The sequence below is a fragment of the Macadamia integrifolia genome, chromosome 2 (genome assembly GCF_013358625.1).
Source record: "Macadamia integrifolia cultivar HAES 741 chromosome 2, SCU_Mint_v3, whole genome shotgun sequence".
NCBI lineage: Eukaryota > Viridiplantae > Streptophyta > Magnoliopsida > Proteales > Proteaceae > Macadamia > Macadamia integrifolia.
The window spans coordinates 42,350,021-42,371,965 of NC_056558.1; the positions used below are offsets into that span (position 1 = coordinate 42,350,021).

The 21,945-nt window shown below is 37.4% G+C and overlaps 2 protein-coding genes and 1 long non-coding RNA gene across 8 annotated transcripts in view; 2 read left to right on the forward strand and 1 right to left on the reverse strand.

The window, feature by feature from the left end:
* LOC122066198 (inter-alpha-trypsin inhibitor heavy chain H3) overlaps window positions 1–1,432 on the forward strand; it is a 17,706-nt gene extending 16,274 nt beyond the window's left edge. For 2 of the 3 annotated variants that reach the window (XM_042630036.1, XM_042630026.1), the window contains one exon: window positions 882–1,432. In XM_042630036.1, the coding sequence (XP_042485970.1) occupies window positions 882–1,220 (339 nt within the window). In that variant the 3' untranslated portion in view covers window positions 1,221–1,432. The remainder of the gene's footprint in view (window positions 1–881) is intronic. The other variant, XM_042630031.1, reaches the window with a different exon arrangement.
* A 1,646-nt stretch (window positions 1,433–3,078) lies between these two features.
* LOC122070375 lies at window positions 3,079–4,453 on the forward strand. Its single transcript, XR_006137748.1, has 2 exons — window positions 3,079–3,572; window positions 3,741–4,453. It is a non-coding gene; the product is annotated as an uncharacterized LOC122070375 (long non-coding RNA).
* A 267-nt stretch (window positions 4,454–4,720) lies between these two features.
* On the reverse strand, window positions 4,721–17,085 carry LOC122070352. Of its 4 annotated transcripts, none has more exons than XM_042634508.1 (3): window positions 16,873–17,085; window positions 9,439–9,481; window positions 4,721–5,213 (listed from the first exon to the last, which is right to left on the reverse strand). In XM_042634508.1, exon 3 carries the CDS (start codon window positions 5,174–5,176, stop codon window positions 4,979–4,981), a length of 198 nt encoding a protein of 65 aa, XP_042490442.1. In that variant the 5' UTR covers window positions 5,177–5,213; window positions 9,439–9,481; window positions 16,873–17,085; the 3' UTR covers window positions 4,721–4,978. The 4 variants fall into 4 exon arrangements, with proteins under 4 accessions (XP_042490442.1, XP_042490437.1, XP_042490428.1 ...); XM_042634503.1 differs by having other exon boundaries at window positions 9,406–9,481; XM_042634494.1 differs by lacking the exon at window positions 9,439–9,481 and having other exon boundaries at window positions 16,873–17,075.
* Between the last annotated feature and the right edge of the window lie 4,860 nt (window positions 17,086–21,945).

The window sequence follows — 21,945 nt, forward strand, 5'->3', positions numbered from 1 at the left end:
TATTGAGGGTTTTTTTTTTTTTTTTTTTTTTCTTCAACTGAGTTTATATTTTAAACTATTTTATTGAAAGTTTTGGAGTAATGTGGACTATTTAATAATTGGTGTTTTAGTAAAACTATAGACCTGAGTGGACAATTTGGTTGCGTGCTGATGCTTAGCTTCTAACTGTACTAAGCAATTATTTTCATTATCAAACTATATTGTGTGCTGTATGCCTTATTTTTTTTTAAGGTAATTTACCTATTAAGACCATGTTTGCTTACATATTGAAGTGTTTGTCTGTGTTTATAATCTATACTATTTTTTTAATGAATAACTCTCAGAAAGTAGAAAAATGAATTAAGATTTTGGGGTATTGATGTCTTGATATGCTTTATCTTGTCAACAATTACATTATTTCCCATTAAAGGGCGTACCCAGTGCATGAGGCTCCCGCACTGCAGGGTCTTGGGAGGGTCATAATGTACGCAGCATTACCCCCGCTTCGTGTAGATGCTGTTTCCCAGCTCGAACCCGCATCCACTTGGTTGCAATAGTGCAATGGATGAGGGATGCAACTTCTATTCGTTATTTGCTAATATTGCTTGGGAGTTCACCTTACAAATTTTTTAGACCCCTTGGGCAGGAGTAGAAACTGCCCGAACATATCTTACAGTACGAATATGAAATCTCCAGCTCGTTTGCCCAGTTTCTCTTTCTTATCTCATCATTTAGACCGCTTTGGTTGCAGGTTTTTGTCAGTTATACTTTTCCTTTATTCCCTAAAATAATAGCAGAGATTCTTCACTTAAAGTGTGTTGGGTTGCCAATATTTTGTCGATCTGATTCCAGAGGTTTTCTGCCTAACCGTTTGATTATTCTTTAAAATCCATGTCATTAAGGACTTGAACAATATTGACCTCCAGAGGCCGCTAGAATCCGAAGGCTGCAAAGTAATTTTGCTTCGGAGCTTGGGCTTGGGCTTTGGTAACTTGAAGGCAACGGCTGAGAACATTCCTCTAGGATTTGTAGAAGGTGACTCCTCTGAACCTGCAGACATACTAATAAACGCAGCTTCAAACTGTTGTGGCAAGCTGGCCGATTATTTCTGTTGCATGTGCTGCATCAAGGCTTGTTCCACGTTGAATAATCAGTGTGCCATCACTCTTACACAGCTTTGCACTGTCTTGTCATGTTTTGGCTGCATCTCCTTCTGTTCAGATCTCTGCACCTCCTGCTAGTTGTTCTTTAAAGGTAGTATGCCATATTCTTCTGTTTTAAGCGTCGTTGACATATAAATATTGACAATCTCCTTAAGTTATTTTTGACTGGTTAATCACTGCTACAAGAGAAGTATATGATGCATTTTAGTGACACTGCTTAGACTCATCGGTTGAGGGCCTCCAAGTTGTTGAAATGATTCATAGCCTATTGGCAGTTTAAATTTTCACTATATTCTTGGAAGCATGAACCCTGTAATTATCCTTAATTTGAGTAATGAGGCATGTCGAATGGGTGAGGTTTGCTGGGGTAATTTGGGCGGGTCAATGGTAGTATCACAAACAAAAATGTATATGACCCAGATGGTCGAGTTGATTGATACCAAATGTAAGATTTTAAATTATTGACTTGCAATTAGCTGCCACTATATAATGACAAAATGAAACTGCCAAGTCAACTGACTTAAAAAATTATTGTAATGGTACAAGAACATATGAACACATCCAGGGATGACAAGGGAAGGGTGGGCAGAGCAATAACATTTCCACCTATTAATATTTCTCTTCCATAACCCAACCTGCCTATGAAAAGCATGCATGGCACTCACTGATTCTACCAGGGAATTTGGGTTTCCATGTATTTCTAAACCTCACAAGGGACCCTGACCTGGTAAGGGCCCCATTTCCATTAATATCCCATATCCACTTAATTCACAACCCTCGTGATTTATGCCAAAAGCAAATATAATGTATCCCGTGTATGTTCTAACAATTGTGCTTAATAGTATATTTGTTGGGTTACCATTCAGTGGGAAGTGGTTACATTCTAGAGATTGTGGACATACTCTTGTGTCTTTTTGGTGGTCATTGACTACCAAGTCATCATCTATGCCAACAGACCGGGGGCCATAGGCAGGGGGGGGGGGGGATAAGAAGGGACCGATGGATGTTCAAACACATGACCTCCTGCATCGTACTCTAGACCTATAGCTGGCAGTGCCCATTGAGCTACAAACTCATTCCCTTTGTGGACATACTATGAGCAGCTGCCAAGACTCTGTTTAAACTAATATACAACCAACACTATTTCAATTGGTAGTGGATAATCTTGAATATATTATGTGAATGGGAAAAATCAGATATAATCAAGTGCATACCTCTAGCCATGTTAGCAATTTCAAAACCAGAGTCCAGTTTCATACTTAAAAATGGATATTGAGGCCTGAAGGTCTTGTCTTATTTTATTTTTATACAGAAAAGAAAAATTCATTCATTGAAATAACTTAAAATATCGAAGTTAGGGTTAGATTTCCTATTATGTAATTGTTTGTTCATAGCCACGGTGGCTAGATTACGTAATAATAGTACCAATACATTTGTAGATCTGAGACAAAAATGGGGCATGGAAAAAAACTTATAAACATCCGACCAAAGGGGTATGACATTCCAAGGCCATGATTTGGTATTGAGGAGTATATCTTATTGCATTCACTTTTACATGAAACAAATAGAAGCTGTATCTCTCTACAAAATGTCATCTTTCATGCATTCCCATGCCTCCCCAAGCAAGGTTTAGATCCTTGGAATCAGGATTCAAATCATTTCTGGCTGATTCCACTTTGGAATTGGATTTGGATTAGTAAAGAATCAGTAAGAATTGATGTGGTCATGTAGGCTGATGATTTGACAAGTTGATTGTTGGATAGATTTGGGTCCCTTTGATTGGTCACCTATTAAATTTCCATAACCTAGGGTTTTCTCATTTTGAGTTTTCAATGGTAATGACTAATGATAGAGTTTAATTCACAGATTTTGCAAACTATTTTTAATCTTTGTGATTACAAATGAGTACACTTTCTACCATTGATGGATGATAATATGAACATTTATTAAGTTTAAAAACAAAACAAATTACCACATGACAATGGATTTAGATATCACTATCTTATCCACTGCATTGGCCAATATGTATTGGTATTAGTGATTCTTGATATCGATACATGATTGATGCTTTCACAGTTGATTGTATTGGTCACAATATCAAGCATATCGGCTGGATCATCCATGATAAGTTGATACAGATTATAAACTGACTTGAATCCTCTATGACGCAACAGGACTTCTGGGGCGCATCCAACGCTCAAGTTAGGAATTCCAACGGGTTTTAATGGCAACTTAGCTATGCCAGAAAGAAACCCAAGTGAGGATTTCCAAGAAGAACAGCAATAGAAGATTTTTTCTGAAAGTAGAAGCTTCCACACCAGAGGAATAAAGGAACCTGCAAACAAGCTACCTATATTAGGTAATAACCCGTGTGCCACGAGGAAACTGTAAGAAGGGGGACATCATTCCAGGCAAGCAAAAGAAACCCAGGTGGGGATTCCATTAAGGCGTACATAGAACTGTAATTGCCGTTCCATTGTAGAATTTTAGCTTGGGTCACTACGTAATTGCTGAGTGCTACGGATTCAAAACCACAGGCTCCCATTAAAATGATCCACTGTTTTTTCTCTTCCATCCATTCTCGTCTCAACCTCCCAGGAGTACTCTCTCGATCTGGAACCGTTGAGCCGAGTCTCTTCGTAAGCTTGGCTCGAGCGACTCGAAAACCACCGAGTAATACCTCAATGCGTATGTGAAACCAGCTAATAAAACCCACCCGGTTCAAGCTTGCTTCATACTCTCCAAGGGGTTATATAGTTGAAGCATGAAGTTCACAGCCAAAACCTCGTCCGAATTAACTCTGAAGCTCGAATTCGTTCAGCTCTTCAATCGGCACCAAGAAGGGCTCAAACTCAAAATTCAGATCGAGAAGCTTTGCAAAATCACGGAGTCGATTGCTGGTGGCAAACAAAGACGCCAACGGTGACTTCCCAAGTGCCAGTGCCAATATTTGGAGATTCGGATCGTCGATGGTCTCCCGGCGGATCGTGTTGTCAAAGCTGCCCACTGAACTCCTTGGACGATTCCGAAGTATACGATGTGTAGTCGAGTTGCAGTTTCGGTGGCTTCTCCTTCTCGGAGTTTCGGAAATTTGGAGATTTTCATACAAGTGAGAAAAGGGTATGATTGGTATTCATTGTTGGGTGTATATGGAAAAAGATAATTATGTCTTTTTGTAAAATAAATTAACACCTCTCTTAACTGATTTAAGTGAAAGGGGTGAATGTAATAAGAGCCGACACAAAGGGAGGTAGATGTAAATTTCACTAAAATCCATAGCAGGTCTAGTCATAAGTTTTCTCTCAGAAAAATATTCTGCAATTGTTAGCCTAACATCAGTTTCTCCCAGTCCTTGCACATGCAGGAGTTTCATACATCGGGTACACCTTTTTTTTTTAATCAACAACCCGGCAAAATTTCGTAACTAACATTCATGATGTGCATAGCTATTAATCTAAAAATAAATTATGATCAACATCTTACACAAATGAATCTAATGATCTATGAAGGAATTATTGGGATCAGTGTTTCAATTTCAAATGGAATTAGTTCACATTCTTATATTCTGAGCTTTCAAATAATCCTAAAGAGTAAAGAGTTGCATTGAATTTATTTTTGTAATGATAACAAATTCTATCTATCCATTAGAGTCCTCTGCCTAGAAAAGCCATAAACTTACAATGACCGTTTAGACGACCGGTGTCAACACCTTTTAACTGAATAAAAACTTGCTCTTGCAAATCTAACATAGACCAGACTCACTTAGAATCCACTTATCTAGCAAGAAAAAATCCAAGGGTCAAAATACAGGAAATAGGGAAAAGGAGATCAGGACCTTATGAAACACTTGTTTCAGCTTCTTTCTTGTGTTTCTCCCCTTCAAACTTGTCAATGGCCACCTGCAACTCATCGGTACCCCCAACAGCTCTCATAGTGTAGAAATATACCCCAAAGACAAACCCTGTTAAGCTCCCAGCTACAATCAGGTTCTTCATCTTGGGTGCAAGGTTGCCAAACCTCAAAAGCCCAGACATCGTGTAAGTGTTAAGATTTCTGGTGTTGCCCTTGAAACTGCAAGAAGATTCAGGAAATCAATAGGTTGTTGAAAAACAAAGCCAATTAGTGACAACTAACCATCGTCAGAATTCTCTTCCAAGGGAATACCAACTTAGCACCCTATATTTTATTGAGAATGACTGCTCCCAGGGGTTCACTGAGAGCTCATCTATAAGCGGGAAAGAAGCCCTGAGGAGCTCTCTGTGAAGGCACAGTACCCCTATGTTCAGTCCCAAGTCATACAACCCAGGGTTTCTCACGACAATTCATGGAGGCATAACCTCGTTCATTTCAACCTATTGTAAGAGGATTCACCGTGTCATTTTGTAGACCCATTTTTAGTTCTCCCAACCCCTAAATAGCAGCTATAACCTGAAACTCCATACTCAACAAATCCTTACCCCTCATTAATACCTTTCACTCCCAATTACAAATGGTTTAATCAATTCAAATTAAGAACTGCATACTACCAGAAGCTCAAAATAGGAGAAGGTAGTACTACAGGATTTAATCAACAGCACCCTAAGAGTACGCAAGAGACCTCGTTGATCAAGCACTCAAAACCACTAACACCTCCTAACGATTCGCTAAGAATGGAACAAAAACAGGAGCAATAGAAGACAGAAAGAGCCACAGAACAAAGGAAAGGGACTCTACGAATGGAAGGAAAAAACCAGGAGCAACAGAAGGCGTAGGAAGAAATACAAAACAAAGGGATGGTAGACGAACTAACAACATCAGGGTCGGGCCTTAAAACATCACTGATTCAGTCTCCAGCCCACAGACCTGGCAAGCTCAAATGGATGTCATTAGAAAACTCAACCCTGACCAAGAGGAGTTGAAATCAATACGAAAATCTAAAAGGGGAAACATGTCAGCATAAAGTTGTATGCATGAGGTAACCTTGTGATGGGGGGTCTTAGAGAAGAAGGGAAGAATCACACAGGAGAGGGGAGGAAATTCACATGACCAAGCATAATCGCCAACTTCACCCAAAATAATTAATTCATCATTCAAATCATTCTCTACATGTCCATCGACTACAGTCAATATATAGAAAATAAAGACATGAAATTAGCAACTCTACTAACATAGTATCTAGCCTAATCTAGGAAATAACCATAAAAGGAAACCAATGCAAAGAAATAGATCCTCCTAACTCCTACATTCAAATCTGAAAGATAAAAGGCATGAAATAAAATACTAAATAACTACTAATTTTGTTTCCAATCCTTGTCGGACCAAAACCCTGGGCTGGACCCGTTCTTCTTGCCTCTTTGCTTCCAAAGCCGGTCATGCTGGTCTAACCAAGTAAGGGCAGCCGTATTTGCATTAACTCTCCTCCTCTGAAAAGAACTCGACTCCGTCGAGTTAGGAAAAGGACCGAGGAGATCGTCTGAAGGAATACACTGAATGAGGAATGATCCCACCATCTTCTTAAGCTTAATTTCAGGGAGATCTTTGGCAGGATGAAACTTCATAGTCTTGTTGACATGCTTGAAAGCATAGGTATTGACATGGCCACAATGCTGTACTTTCTTGTCAAACAACCAAGGTCGACCAAAAAGGAAACAGAGGGAGGACATTACATTGGACTGTATCCTTAAATCCACCAATAGAATATGTGACCAAACACTTATTTGTGATTTTGAGATTAGTGTTGTTCACCCAAGCAACCTTGCAGGGATTTGGATGTGACTCTGTCTTCAATCCCAGCTTAAGAACGTCTTCAGAGACAACATTAGTGCAACTACCTCCATCAATGACCAAGGTCAACAACTGATCATTGCACTTCACATGAGTCTGGAAAATACTACTGCAGCGCCAATCTTCATTGTCAATAGCTTTCTGAGTGGTCAACACATGACGAATGACATAAAAAGAATGTTGGTCTTCATCACTGAGAGTGTCATTGACTTCACCTGGCGCACGCTCTTCTCTTAAATCAACTGTATCAGAACCAAGTTGCTCTTCAGGAATATATGGTATAAGAGAATCCTTATCAATAAAAGCAACCAAATGGCTGGAACATTGAGCACTGATATGTCCAAATCCATGGCATGAGTAGCACCGAACTGTAAATTTTGTTGCATCAATGGTTTATCTAAACCACGCCGAGGGGGTGAGTATGGACGAGTAGGCCGTGAAGACATTTTAGAAACATGTCGTCGTGGAGAATACGGCCAACTAGGTCGTGAAGAGGCCATAGATGTAGCACTAGCCTATGGTCTTCTAGATGACCTTTCTTAGGTAGGAGGCTGTTGTAGGATGGAGCCAGTACCTCAACGAAAAGTATCTACAAAATTTTTCCGATTGTATGGGCGTTTCAAACTTTTCTCAACCTAATACGCTACTTGCACGGCATCTTCCATAGTAAGCAGTCGACTAGATGCAAGGGCAGCACTAATTTGAGGGTGTAAACCATTGCGAAATTGTGCCACTAATACTTCATCCCACTCAAAATCAGAATGAAGGGCCAAATAATAAAATCTCGCAACATATTCTTCAACTGTCAAATTATCTTGTTTCAATTGTGCAAACATGAGATGCATATGTTGCTTGTAATCAGAAGGTAAGAATCTCCGGTTCATGAGTTCATGCATTTCAACCCAAGTAGTGACTAAGCCAATGCCTCGGGTTCGGTTCTGTTGTTGTTGCTTGATCCACCAGACTCGGGCCATGCCTTTCAATTTAGCATCTGCAAATAGGATCTTTTGGGCTTTAATCAACCCATACCATCTGAAGAATGTCTCTAAGTTGTGAATCCATTTAAGGTACAATTATGGATTTTTGTCTCCATAAAAATCAAGGACATCGAACCTTGCTGCTCTTTCTGCTCCATCATCATATTTACTAGTACCATATGGTGGTGAAGGTGGTGGATCCTGTGAAACGGTGTTGGAAGAATCCCCAAATTAAATGGGACTCTTTCCTCTATCTGCTGCCACCAAACGATCAATAGAAGCTTGTATGGATTCCATCATTGTCATAATAGCTTTAATTTTTGAATCATTTTCTCCCTTATAGGAGTTCAACTGTTGAACAACTTCACTATTGGCTACCATGGTGATGATTAACAGAATAACACTCAAAGAGTAATGGCAATATAATAATTAGATGAAAACTTAAAGGAGAATGGCAAAATGGTAATCATCTCTTTTTCTTTTTTTTTGCAGGGATGGAAAAATTGTAAATAGTGAAAGTGCACTTTAAGTCACAAAGGAAGACATGTGTGGAGCAAGGGTCAAATTGGAAACAAGGAAAATATGAGGACAAAGGAATTAAGATTGGGAGGGGTAATTCTGAAAAAAGAGAAATTATAAAGAGAGAAAACAAATCGATGGGTTAGGGTTTGGATTATCGACAAAAGACAGTATCGCTCCTTGAAGACGTTGGAGACTGCGAGCAAATAGCGGCAGGATTTGAGACGAGCAACGGCGACGGAAACCAGGTATGCCTCTTCGTGTCTCTCTGTTCCTTCGTCTTCTCTCTATGCTTCTACTTCTTCTTCTATTTTCTGTTCTCTTCTCTCGCCTTGCTTCTTCTTCTTTTTGTTCTTCTTCTGTCCTTTTCTTGTCTTCTTTTTGTTACTCGAACCCTAGCAGGCTTGGGTTCTGCCTCCTCTGTTTTGCAATAGAGATAGGTTTTTTTTTTTGGTTTGTCTGCTGCTGTTGTTTGGATACAAGCAGTGGGAAGAAGGAGACGGTAAGACAGTTTGGGTAAGAAAGAAAGGGGAATAGGGAGAGAATGAAGGAAGGATCCTTCGGCTCTGATACCAAGTTGATGAGAGGCCTTAGGGAAGAAGGGAAGAATCACACAGGGGAGGAGAGGAAATTCACACAACCAAGCATAATCACCAACTTCACCCAAAATAATTAATTCATCATTCAAATCATTCTCTACATGTCCATCGACTACAGTCAATATATAGAAAATAAAGACATTAAATTAGCAACTCTACTAACATAATATCTAGCCTAAACTAGGAAATAACCATAAAAGGAAACCAATGCAAGGAAATAGATCCTAACTCCAACATTCAAATATGAAAAATAAAATGCATGAAATAAAATACTAAATAACTACTAATTTTATTGCCAACCCTTGTGGAACCAAAACCCTAGGCTGGACTGGTTCTTCTTGGCTCTTGGCTTTCAAAGCCGGTCATGCTAGTCCAACCAGGTAAGGGCAGCCATATCTGCATCACCTTGCACAAGGCTGGATGTGCTGAGGGTTTCACCTCGGTGGTTCGGTGATAGAATCCTCCAGCTCCAGAAAGTTTCCTAAGGTTAAATCACAGGAAAAAAAAATGGACATCACAGAAAGTGGCAGCAAGATTTGGAGATGCAGAAGTAACGCTGCAACCAGCAATACAACCACCTTAATAACATTGCCAAAGTAGAATTCCAGAAGCATATTATCCAAGTGATCCTAGACACAAATATCAGGAATGGAAAAGGAAATCTTTTCCTAATTCCAATCTGCTACAAGCTATACTTCATCTGTATCAGGTGTAGAAAATTGTGCAATGAATTAAGATTGCCCATTATCATCAAATGGAAAAAAGAAGAGAAGATTATCAAATTTAGAAACCTCAACCCTTGCCAAAATAATGAGAGAGACGAGGGGATTCCTTCCATACCAATTTAGGAGACTACGAAGATCACTTACTAGAGATCTCAATAGAAATCCCCATTTTTGAGAATGCGAGAGCAAAGAGAAACCATCTCCACAAATTTCAACAGCGAAAGGAAGGAAGACAAAGTTGGGCAACTATTAAGTGGTCACTAGCAAGACAATGGGTCAAATCTCAACCATTAATTCACCGTTAATCATCATTGAAGATACTAAACAGGTTTCAATTAAAAATAAAAATAAAAAGCCTGGCTATACGTAGAAAACTTAAAGAACTCACTGTACCCAGTCAAGAGTTCATAATGCAGTATTGTAATTGAATAACCATAACAGTACCAAAGCAGAATCTTTCCTCGGAGAATAAAATCCAGAATAAGGAGAAAGTGAATAGATCAAAATCAGATGGTCAGATGACGATGAGTCTGAAACTCAAGTAGAGTTTAGCCGACCCCATTTATCTGGGATAAGGCTGAGTTGTTGTTGTAGATTAGCAATAATAGTCAATTAATTCTGCACTTAGAACAGTAAACAGTAACATATAGAAATAAGAGCAGATTAGGAAATCTTAAATAATTCCATATCAGCATGTAAGAATTGCACCAAATTGGAATTGAGTCCATCCAAAAAAAGCTTACATAATTCCAACTAGAATGGAATTTACCACAAGATAAATTGCAGAAAATTAACTAGAAATTGAACTTACATGTTAATGAATGAAGGATGGTGATGGAGGAATAGGAACAACAGAAAATAACATTTGGGCTTCACACCACGAGGTGGTTTTATGGGATCAAACACCAGCCTACATTGATCATACATAGCGGGTTCCTTGATCAAACATAAGGGATCTTCAAACATGAAGAGGCAAACAATAGCTACAATTTCTTTACTAAATTCGTGTACAACGCTAGGCCCCCTTACAAACTTATATAAAATACTCAAAAATAAACTCAAACACTGAAAGGAAAAGCCTAACTCAATGCTAAACTAACAAGGTAACCTAAACTAACTAGGAGACTGAAATAATAAAGGAAAATAACACAAAACATAGTCAAACTTTAAGTCCTAACATACTATGACTTATGTTAGATGTGGACTCATGACAATGAAGTAAATAATTAAAGACAATTTAAGTTGAATCAACATAGAACTGATTCAATTGAACCAACCCAAAACAACTCAAAATAAATTAAGAATAAGAAACTAACTAGCTAATCCCATATGTTACTTTATTACCCTTACTTAGGCCCATAAAAGTGGCTTATTATATTGAAAACCTCACGGATCAAAGGCCCAACATGTATACAACCCAACACCAGACATTCAGTTAATCCTAGGAAAACAAGCCTAGTTTAGTGACAAGTTTGCATCAGCCCAAGAACATGAGCACTACAACCATTCACTCGGGCTTCTCACCGCAAGGTGTTTGATTGGATCAGACACCAATTTACCATGATCACACACAAGGGGTTTCTTCAATAGAGAAGAGGAGTGAAGACTTTTCATTAAATCAAATTTGTATACAATGTTGGCCTCCCATAAAAACTTATATAAAACTAAAAAATAGACTCATGCACTAAAAATGAAAGGCCTAACCCAACTTTTAACTAATAAGGTAACCTAAATTGACTAAGAAACTGAAATAATGAAAGAAATCGACTCAAAACAGAGCTGAACTTATAGAATCCTGATCTAGCCTAACTAAAACACTTAATAACAAGTAAAATAAAGAAATAACTAATTAATCCCATATACATAGCATTTTACCCATATTATAGGCCCATTAAAGTGACCCATTACAAAGAAAACCCATTGAACTAAAGGTCCAACACATATATAACCCAATCCAATAAAATATGCTTAAGGCTGCTTAGGTGATTTAACTGAATCAATCAGACTTGAGAAAGAGAATCTCCAACCTTGATCCCCAATGATTCAAATTATTAAAGAACTCAAAAGTTAAGAATGCAAAGTTCTAAACATAAATGACTCACACACCAACTCATGAACATTAAATCCTGCTCAGGCCACCATGCCTAACCTATAAAGGGTACACCCAGTATTGCTGTTCAAATTATATCTGAAAAAACTGAACCCACCAACCTTAAACCCTGAGCATGCCTAACCAAGCCTGACCTCTCAAGGGTGCCTCAATATTGCTGTTCAAATTATGTCCGAAAAAACTGAACCCACCAATCAGAAACCTTGATTAGGCCTTACCAAGACTGACAAATCAAGGGAACACCATTGCTGTTCTAATTAATGTCTACAAAACTGTGGCTGATATGCATAAGAATGAGTTCAATGCTCTGTTTCAGAAATCAGTTCATTAAACTTCTTGTTACATGACCATCATCATTATGAAGTGATGAGAATGTCATACCACTTGCCACAGGAAATGAAAGCAGTTGTTTTAATAAGCTCGAACAGTTCATTGTGGCCTTCTAGCTCCATCAATGTATAAAACTCAACCATTTAAAAGGTTCAGAAAAACGCTAGCGGTAGAACCACCAATAAAAATTCCCTCCCCTGTTTGCATGCCATCTTGGGAAGAGCCCAAAAACAATAGGTCAAGCCTGCTGCCATCAGTATAGCAACATGATGCCTTCCAAGTCACAGGATTCCTAAACTACTAGACTGCTCTCTGATGCTAAGACTAGACTTAGCTTTCTAAGCTCTAGTATATTTATGCTGGTCAGCTACTCTCTCCATGAGAAAATCCAGAACAAGAAAGCTTTGAATTATAAACCACCCTTTTCATCCTTATGACTCCCACATAACTCCAAAGGCCAACTCCGACCAAGCAATTTTCTGCCATAATTTGAAAAGCCAAACAAGAATACATTCCAGCAATGTATCTAGAGTAGAATCATCACCATTCAATATAAATAGATGTACAAACAGATTACACGAATGATATTTTCCAACCAATAAAATGTCTACTAGAAAAAACCATAAAACTATTGGAGAACTAAATCAATAAGCATTAAACCCGGAGAATACAATCGAACATTTTAATCTATTAAGCCAGAAAAAGGAAAAAGGAAGAAAATCGAAAGAAAATGAGGCGACGCTTGAAAAACAGTTGAGAGCCTATCATTCAATTTCTCTGGAAACAGAAATTATACAAAATCAAAACTCACTCAAAAATGATTACAAAATCAGAGTGAAAATTGAGAGATCACAATCTTTGGATTTTACAAAAAGTCTGATCAACCACCCATAAAACCAAGGAACCATCCATGTGTAGTTTACTACATGAACCCCAGACCCAGTACCATAAAATCAAGTCTGAGGAAGATATAAAAGTTTGGTAAGAGAGAAGGAAGAAGAAGAAGAGGGTTTGTGCACGCATGCACGCGAGAGAGAGAGAAGAAAGAAAAGATTACCGGCTATAAAATCTGGCAGGCAACGTCGAGGAGAAATGTTTGTGAGAGTATAGGATCGAGGAGTTTTTGTGGGGAATGGTTGGAATTTTTTTTTCTTAGACTGTGTTTGGATGGATAGAAATTAATAGAAAATAAAAAAGAATCTTCACAAGAAAAGGAAAGACCGATAGTGTTTGGCCGATACAGGCCAATACGGTTTAAAGAGAGGGCTAAATCAGAACGTTATGTTCTAGTCAAAAAGCAAAGGCAGCTTCCATTGCTTGAGAGATTGAAGCGTATCAAATCTGAATCTCTTGAAGCATTTTCCAGGACCCAAATCAAAAAGAAGAGTTTCAGATCCAGGTTAGGTACTCTCTCTCTCTCTCTCTTGGATGCTACACAGGCTGCAAATAGGGATTAAATACCAAACCCAGACAATATTGATGGAGGAATCAAATTACTAGCTTCAAAAAACCGAAACCCAGTGGGATCTACAATCACAAAGTGAAAAAGATTTCCAAATGGGAAGAAAGAACAAACAGAGATTAAAGATTTAAAAGGAGAAGGAACAAACAGAAATTAAAGACTCCAAACCTTATTTGATGGATAGAGAGATCTTAGGGTTGCAGAGCCCATTATGAAGTCTTGAGACTTGGGTGATTGAGTGTTTATTGCCAAAAAACGATGAGATCTTCCAAGTTTTTCGCAGATTTGAGGAGTGGAGAGGGAGAAAACAATCCTGGACTTCGAGGCAGGAGGTAAGTTTTTTATGTGGTTCCCATTTTTCCCCATTTTCATGAGTTTTTAACCCAAGTGATCCAGATCGGTTACCTATCTGACAACTGATACCAATTCCCATCCCAAGATCGGGCAGGGAAGCCGATACCAATACGACTGACCAATACCAATACTTACAACACAAGAAAGAGAAGGGTTAGTACTTAGTATGGGTTTAGACTGTTTAGTGAGTCGACATCCAGTTGAAAAAGACTGTTGAAACCGATGTTCTGCACTTTCTACCATGAAGACAAGCAGAGCTCATCATACCACTCCCGAACTTTGTTCGAGTAGCCGTATTTTCTATAAGATGGCCGGGGATCACCATGAAATAACAGATAAGCATTGTATATTGAGTCAAAACATAGTGCATAGTGCATTGCATTAAATCACAGCATGGTGCATTAAATCATAACATAGTGCATAGCATGTCAAAGCATAGTATAAGTGTATTGAATCATGGCATAAAAATTAAATGATAGCATAGCACGTCACAACATAGCATATAGAATCATAGCATGGTACCACTAATTAAAAGACTAGCATAAATTGATCATTTTCTTTGTCAATATTAAAGCCATGGATAAAAATTACCAGTAGTATGTTTGTATGGTTAAAATAAAAAACACATATCTCTTCCATGCAACATACATCACATTTGTCGTGATGTTAGGAAACATCAACATCGGCATTACCATCCTTCACACAAATATATTAAAGGATATCTGAAAGTGGCAACTAAAGGGTCAAATGATTGAACGAATATGTTGAAAGACGTCCTCAATGCAATCAATTCTTTAGACTTAAACAAGACTAAAGAATGATGAGATACTTCACCTGAACAAAGCACAGCTATTTATGTATTACTTTTTTAGAATTTGAAACTTTCTTCCTTATTTGTTCAGATGTTAGATGGTAACTTTGGTATCCATGGCTTTAATATTGACTAAGAAAATGATCAATTTATGCTAGTATTTTAATTAGCAGTATTATTGTAATTATTGATTATCTACACAAAAATTGTTTCATAACAAGTTTTACCAAATGCCTCAGCTGTTGTTTTCATGTTCTGAAACCGTTTTTTGAAATAGATTTACCAAACACCATCTTTATGTGTTATAACATAGTTTTTTTACACAGAAACGGAAAATTCTGGTTTTGACACAGCAAAACTTGTTCTGTATTAGATAATCAGTAATAGAAAGACCATTAATTACCAAACTTGGATAAATTGAACATTTGTTTGACACTATTAAAGGCATGGATACCAAAGTCTACTTCCAGCCATAGGAGCAATATCATCTGCAAAGAAATTACCTGACCAGTAATAGCACCAGGATTGGATATTCTGGGCACTTCTAATAAGATGCAAAAGATAAAGGATAACTAAAAATAAATTCAGAGTTGCTAAAGGAAAACAAACAAAATCTTCAAGGATTGTTTTGATTTCTCTAGCTTCTTTCTACTGGTAATAAACTCTCCTCAAGCTGTTCAAAGTAAGCCAGTCTCCTATTTTCACTGAACTTTTCATACTCCATTCCATCGTTAGTGTTTAGAAGATGGAGATCATACCCAGGACAGAGCATTTCCCCGGAGGCTTTCAAAACCCAGTAAGCCATTTCAGTCTAGAAAGGTAAATCAAGATCGAAGAAGACAACATCAAAGGTAACAGTAAGGGAATAAGAATTGAAGTTTAATAGCAGCGAAGGATGAGGAAATTAAGTAAAGATGAAAGAGTGAGACCCCGAACAGGAAAGAAGAACTGAAATTTAGTAAAGTATGAGGAAATAAAGATATAAGAGAGAGAGAGAGAGAGAGAGAGAGAGAGAGAGGAGAACAAATAAAAAAAGAAATAACACACAGGCAGCACACACAAGTGTATTTTATGAGGGAAGAGAGACAGAAACATCAACCAATGCAAAAAAATAAAAATAAAAATAAAAATAAATAATCAACTTGAAAGCAAACCAGGTGATGTTGCAGCAACAAACAAAATTTTTATTCCTAGAAGAGAACTAGACAGTACAAAATGCAAAACAATGACAAAAATTTCATATACATGAACCCTTTTCAACAACAACCCACCTCTTCGCTGGTTCATTGATTAAGAAAATACAACCCTATATCTCGACTTGAACGAGATGTTCATAAAGAATAGAGCTAATACAACAACAAAAATACCAAAACTGACTGACTAGTTCTTTTCAACTCCAGTTGTGGACTCCTCCAACATGATATGTGTCTTCTGCTGTGGAGGAACAGCAAGGGCAGCTCTGATGATTGCCTTAAGTTTCTCAATACTCTTTATGATTCCAAAGAACATTAACCGATACAGAATCACCATCCCAAACAAGATAGCCAGATCAACCATCTCGCGAGGAAAGCTCCAATGGGGCAGTTCTGGTTACTCGTCTCTGTTGCTTAGTTTCTTATTTTCTTTTTTCGATTTTTTGATAAAATGGAACTCCGATTTTGTCTAAATTTTCCTGTTTCTGTAATGAAGGATGGCTGCGACGTTGCATGCCAAGATCAACGGGAGAAAGCTCAATAAGCCCAACTTAGTTAAGAAATCGTTCGGTTTTCCTCTTCGCGTTGTCTCATTAATTTGCCATTTACACGAGGGATTAATCACATTCAAGATCCACTCAATACCTCATTTCTGTACATCTCCAAATAACAATCTGTCGAATCTAACAACCAAGGGGAGAGAGAGATTGGGTTGAGGCTCAAACGCAGCATAAACTCAATTCCTTCAACACTTCCCCTTGGTCTGCGAGTAAAGGACTAGCGAAAAAAGGGACGAAGAATTCAGGGACTTTTGAAAACAAACATGTAGAAGACGAAGAATAGTTGCAGGGATGAATAAGAAGACCGAAGGAGAAGAATCTACTTACTTGAGAGGTCGACACGATCCGCCACAGGCTATGTTCCCTTCGGCTATCTGTTTCTCTCCCTCTACTCGTTTCAGAGATCGTCTTCAACTAGGGTTTGTGGTAAACAAGTAGCAGAGCAGTTGAAGATGAGCGCCTATCCTCTTGGTCGAATGAAAAAAAAAACAGAGAAGGCGAATAAAATGGGGAATGAAGTTCTATTTTTCTATTTTTAACCCCTCTGTTTCAATGGAAACGTTTCAGTTTTAAACAAAAATAAGGTTTGGGGCGTTCTGAAAAAAGCGTTTCAAAATGTTTCTTTTTATCCGTTTTTTTTTTTTTTTTTTTTTTGGTGCAACTTTTTATCGGATTCGTTTGAAGGAAAACGAAAAAATAAATCGTTGACATCAAAGGTTAGATGTCGTCTTCTTATTCCTATATAGCAAAAAATGACAAACATTTTTTTTTTTTTGGATGAAAATGACAAACATTTAGGGCCTGTTTGGTATCGTTTCTGTTTCAGAAACGCCGTTTCGTTTCAAAAACGAAAATTTCAGTTTCTGTGTCAAAACGTAGTTTTTAAACGAAAAAATAGTATTTTAAAATTTCATATTTTTATCGGGAAATTTTTTTTTTTTTTTTTTTAAAATGGAACGAAACTGGGAAGACGGAACTCCATTTTGGAGTTCCGTCAAATCTCGTTTTTTCAGTTTTTTTTTCACTTTTTGTTCCAAAAAAACAGAAACGGACCATAAGTGCACCAAACAGAAGATTCCGTTTTTTCGTTCCAATAGAACGAAAAAACTCCAGAAACGTTTTTTTAGAACGATACCAAACGGGCCCTTATTTGAATGGGTATCAAGCGCAGCCCAACAGTAAATTCTGTTTTTTATTCTCGTGAAAAAAAAAATTAATAGAATCTGTTTTTTAGACGAACGCAGTCTACAAAAAACGATTAAAAAAAAATACCATAGTATAAAGCAGCAAGAAATAAAATAATAATAAAAAAATATTAACAAAATATACAAATAAAATTTGACTCACCCACTAGCGTGGGGTGCACTACACATCATATAGTTATGATATAATAACACGTGGACGACATGGTTTGTGTGGCCAAGTGGGGATGAATATATAATAGAGGACAATATAAAATGCCAAACACTTGTGAAACACCTAAGGCTCTGTTTGGTATCGTTTTTGTTCTATAAATAATGTTTTGTGTCATAAATAAAAATTTCAGTTTTTGTGTCAATTTGTTTCTGGAACGGTTTCATAACGGAAAAACTGTGGTTGTGGCATTTGGAAAAACTTGTTTCAGAAACCCTGTTCTTAGAAGCGTACAATTAAATGGGTTTTTCAATCTCCTTGTATCCTAATCTTCTTTCATTATCATATGATATTTGCCAAGGATGAAGAAAAACTCATTAGGGACATGGCTTATACAACAAATTGATCAACAGAAATTTCCAATAACACTCTATCATCATGGTAACCCAATTAGCAACAATTTCAATGGTAAAAATGATGTGAACACAGGCAATCGATTGCCAACATTTTTAATAAAAAAAAGGAAAGAAAGATAAAAAGATTAAACCACATAGGGAATCGATATCAAATCTGAATCCAAGCTAAAATTAATGGAAAAGGAAGGGAGAAGGATTTATCTGATTAGTATCAGATTGCCTGATCCACTGTAGGATAAGATTATACCAAATCCATTACATTTTTCACTTGAATAAGCCCCTGTCAATCCATGAAATGTTGTCTATGACAGTCTGGTTATCAAAATGCATCAGTTTAGAAAGTATGTCCTTTCAGCTGTACTAGAGGAATTACAACATATATGCACTTACAAAGGGAACAAAGAAAAGGACTTTTTCTCAGCTGAAATAGCCCAAAGTCATTAACACATGTAATAGGTAGAAATTGATAAGTAAAAAAATGGTATAACTGACATCAGATCTAGGTTCAAGACACTCGAGTATTCTACAAATCAAACCCCAAAAATTTTATGGAAAAAATATATGGACGAGTGAATACTTGATATTGGAATTATAAAGAAGAAAAATCAACCTAACAGAGGCTCAATATTACATGGTTGTGTACTTTCACAGCCCACATGCACCTTCTCATAATGGTCCCTGAATAAATAGAGAGACAATAGAGAAAGAAACGAGAAGGGGAAGTGTGCGCATGTTAATATCTTCCACTTTTGTGCACAACAAGATAGCAGAGAGAGAAAGGGAGAAGAGAAGCTCAGACCTTCACGTGAACAACCTTAGAACAAACCCTAATTGTATAAAATTAGGTCGAAAATGGTATCCTATCACCCCCAATTTGAAATTCTTCCAGATTTTAAGTTTCAAATCTCAATCATACTTCAAATCTAAAGCCAATGAACAGAAATATGACGAATGACGAAGAACAGGGGTGGCAACATCGTCTCTCCTCTTTGTGAGAGATCAAGTTTTTCTGCTTATAGGGAAGAAAAAAAAAGGGCGAGATGAGGTTGAAGAACAGAGAAGCGGGTAGAAGGAAAAGATGAGGCTGCAGGGCTGGCGGTGTCACCTGTTGTGAAGAGAACTAGGGCCTTCAGTGGTGTGTCTTCTCTCTTCTCTGAGCAATAGTAGGGCGGTGCTGAGGGAGAGGTGAAAGACTATCGGGAGCGATTTGCCATTTCTTTTTTTTTAAGTTGGAATGAAACTGAATTGACGGAGCGTGGATTTCTCGTTCTGTCAATTTTCGTTTCTATGATTTTTTTTTTCCATTATTTGTTTCAAAAAAATTGAAACACGCAGCAAACGCTTTATTGGATCGAAAAAATTTCATAAAACGTTATTTTATAACGATACAAAATCTCGTTTTGTTTCAAATCTCCTTTTTTTAGATTTGAAATAGGAATATGGTTTCATTCATCCATTCTACACCTCTTCACTCCATAATTTGGTGTTGTAACATCAGTTTTGAGTCTTCTATTATCCACAAAACTCTTATATGCTTCTCAAATTAATTGGCATGAAACACATATCCAAATATAGGGTTTCATTCGGGATTCTACCTTGGCTTCACTCGAGAAGTAGGCTGCGTTTGGTTGCAAGGGAAATGGTAAGAGAAGTGAATGGAAGTAAAGCGATTTTTTTTTTTTTCTCTTTTGAGTCGTTTGGTTGCAACATAAGTGAAATGAAATTAATTTACCACAGTTGTTTGGTTGAATGTAAAATTGATGTAAAATAGATGCATGTAAACTTTTAAAAAACTAATAATCGAACCAAACTCCTCAAAATATATGGGGGGAGAGTATTTTTCAATCCAGAACCCACCCAGCTCATCAAATTTTATATTGGTTATGTGAATCAAGTCATTCAAGGTCTGTACCAAATCAAACCAAATGTCATTAGATACTATGTTTTATCATTAACCAAAATAAACCATTTCATTCTATATATCAAATGAATGCAACACAAAAAAATATTTAAAATAATATAAAAGATGATCACAAAGAAAACAATAATAGATCACAAGTGTTAACGACTGAAATGCCCATTCCCAAAGTCTTTTGGTCAAAACAAACCCAACAGGTGAATAATGCCCATCTTGCTCAAACCCAAAGTATTTTGGTCAAAACAAACCCAATCGAGTCACGTGAGAGAGAGAGAGAGATATCGTTGAGAGTCATGAGCGAGGTGAGAGTCGCGAGAGTGGGAGAGATCGTGAGAGTAGAGTTTTTTTTTTTCTTCATATTTTGGTGGGAAAATAAACAAGGGAAATTCTAATGGTTAAGTGAAACTTTTTTCACATGTAAAATATATTTTTATTGCAATCAAACATCTAACTTTATTTTTTATGGGAAAAAAATTTGCATTCTCCTTGCAACCAAACAAAGCCATATATAGGTGTTGCATAGACATAACTGTAGCTTCTAACATCAAACAAAAAAACTGAATCTTTTACAACCGAAGAAATGGAAAGAATGGGATTATTGCTTGAAAGTAGTTATGTTTCTGTTTCATTCTCTATTTTTCTTTCTAACTGTTAAAGCCCACTTATCAAGAAAACAAGTATACACCCTTCTCTTATTTTAATGCATTGGTCGTGTTTCCATGTTAGATTGGAGATTTCAATTCAGGATTTTAGATTGCAGAGAAGTGAGGTTCATCTGACTGTAGCTCTTCATTGGTTCTGGAGAAATCCATTGCTAGTGAATCTGGTAGTGTTCTTATTTGTTTATGTTTTTAAAATCTCAGCTCTCAGGTGTTTGATGTTGTATCTTCCCCTCCCAGTCGCACGATCCATGTCTATCCACGTGTCATCGTCCTATGTTGCTTTATATGATGCGTAGCACATTCCCACGATACAGATGATTTGGATCCCCTTCAATGGGGATCCCGTGTACTTGTCCGTCGGCACATCCTTATCCATCAGGCTCGCCATTCGCTTGATGTGTTCCCAAACCTGAAATTTGATCATTTTTCTAGTTGTTACAAAGCCAAGAGAGAGCGAGAGAGATTAGAGGAGACTGGTTTGGGTTATATCATTGGTATAATTGGATCTACTTATGATGTGTTTGGTATGCATTCTCATAATGCATTCCATGTCAATAACATGTTCTTGGACGACAAACATATCGTTTGGCATACGTTTTCATTCTTGTATCCTATAACACATCCGAGAATGTGCCCCATTCTGGAATGGGTAAGAGAGCCCATTATGCGTTCTCATTCTTTTTTGTTTCAATTACGACATCTTCTTTCATGTTTTCTTTTTCGTATCCAGCAGCCTAGCACCGATGGGCGGCTCCATTAAACCTGTCTCCGACACTGGCGAAGTGGAAACATCTCAAATATTGACATTGTGCTTGAAGTAACCATCCTCTGCCTCGCCGTTGATTTCATCAACCACCGTATCAAATCAATTTTGCATGTTTCTACATCCATAGAAAATTTTCCTTTCAAATACTGTCGAGTGCTGACATTGGGAAGCCTACTTGAATAGGTGGACGAATATCTTCCATGGTCCCATTTGTTCTCAACTATCCCTTTCACGAGAGAGAGAGAGAGAGAGAGAGAGAGAGAGAGAGAGAGAGAGAGAGAGAGA

Coding starts and splice junctions, on each gene's coding strand:
- LOC122070352 (XM_042634508.1), bottom strand. CDS start 5,176: ATGTCTGGGCTTTTGAGGTTTGGCAACCTTGCACCCAAGATGAAGAAC.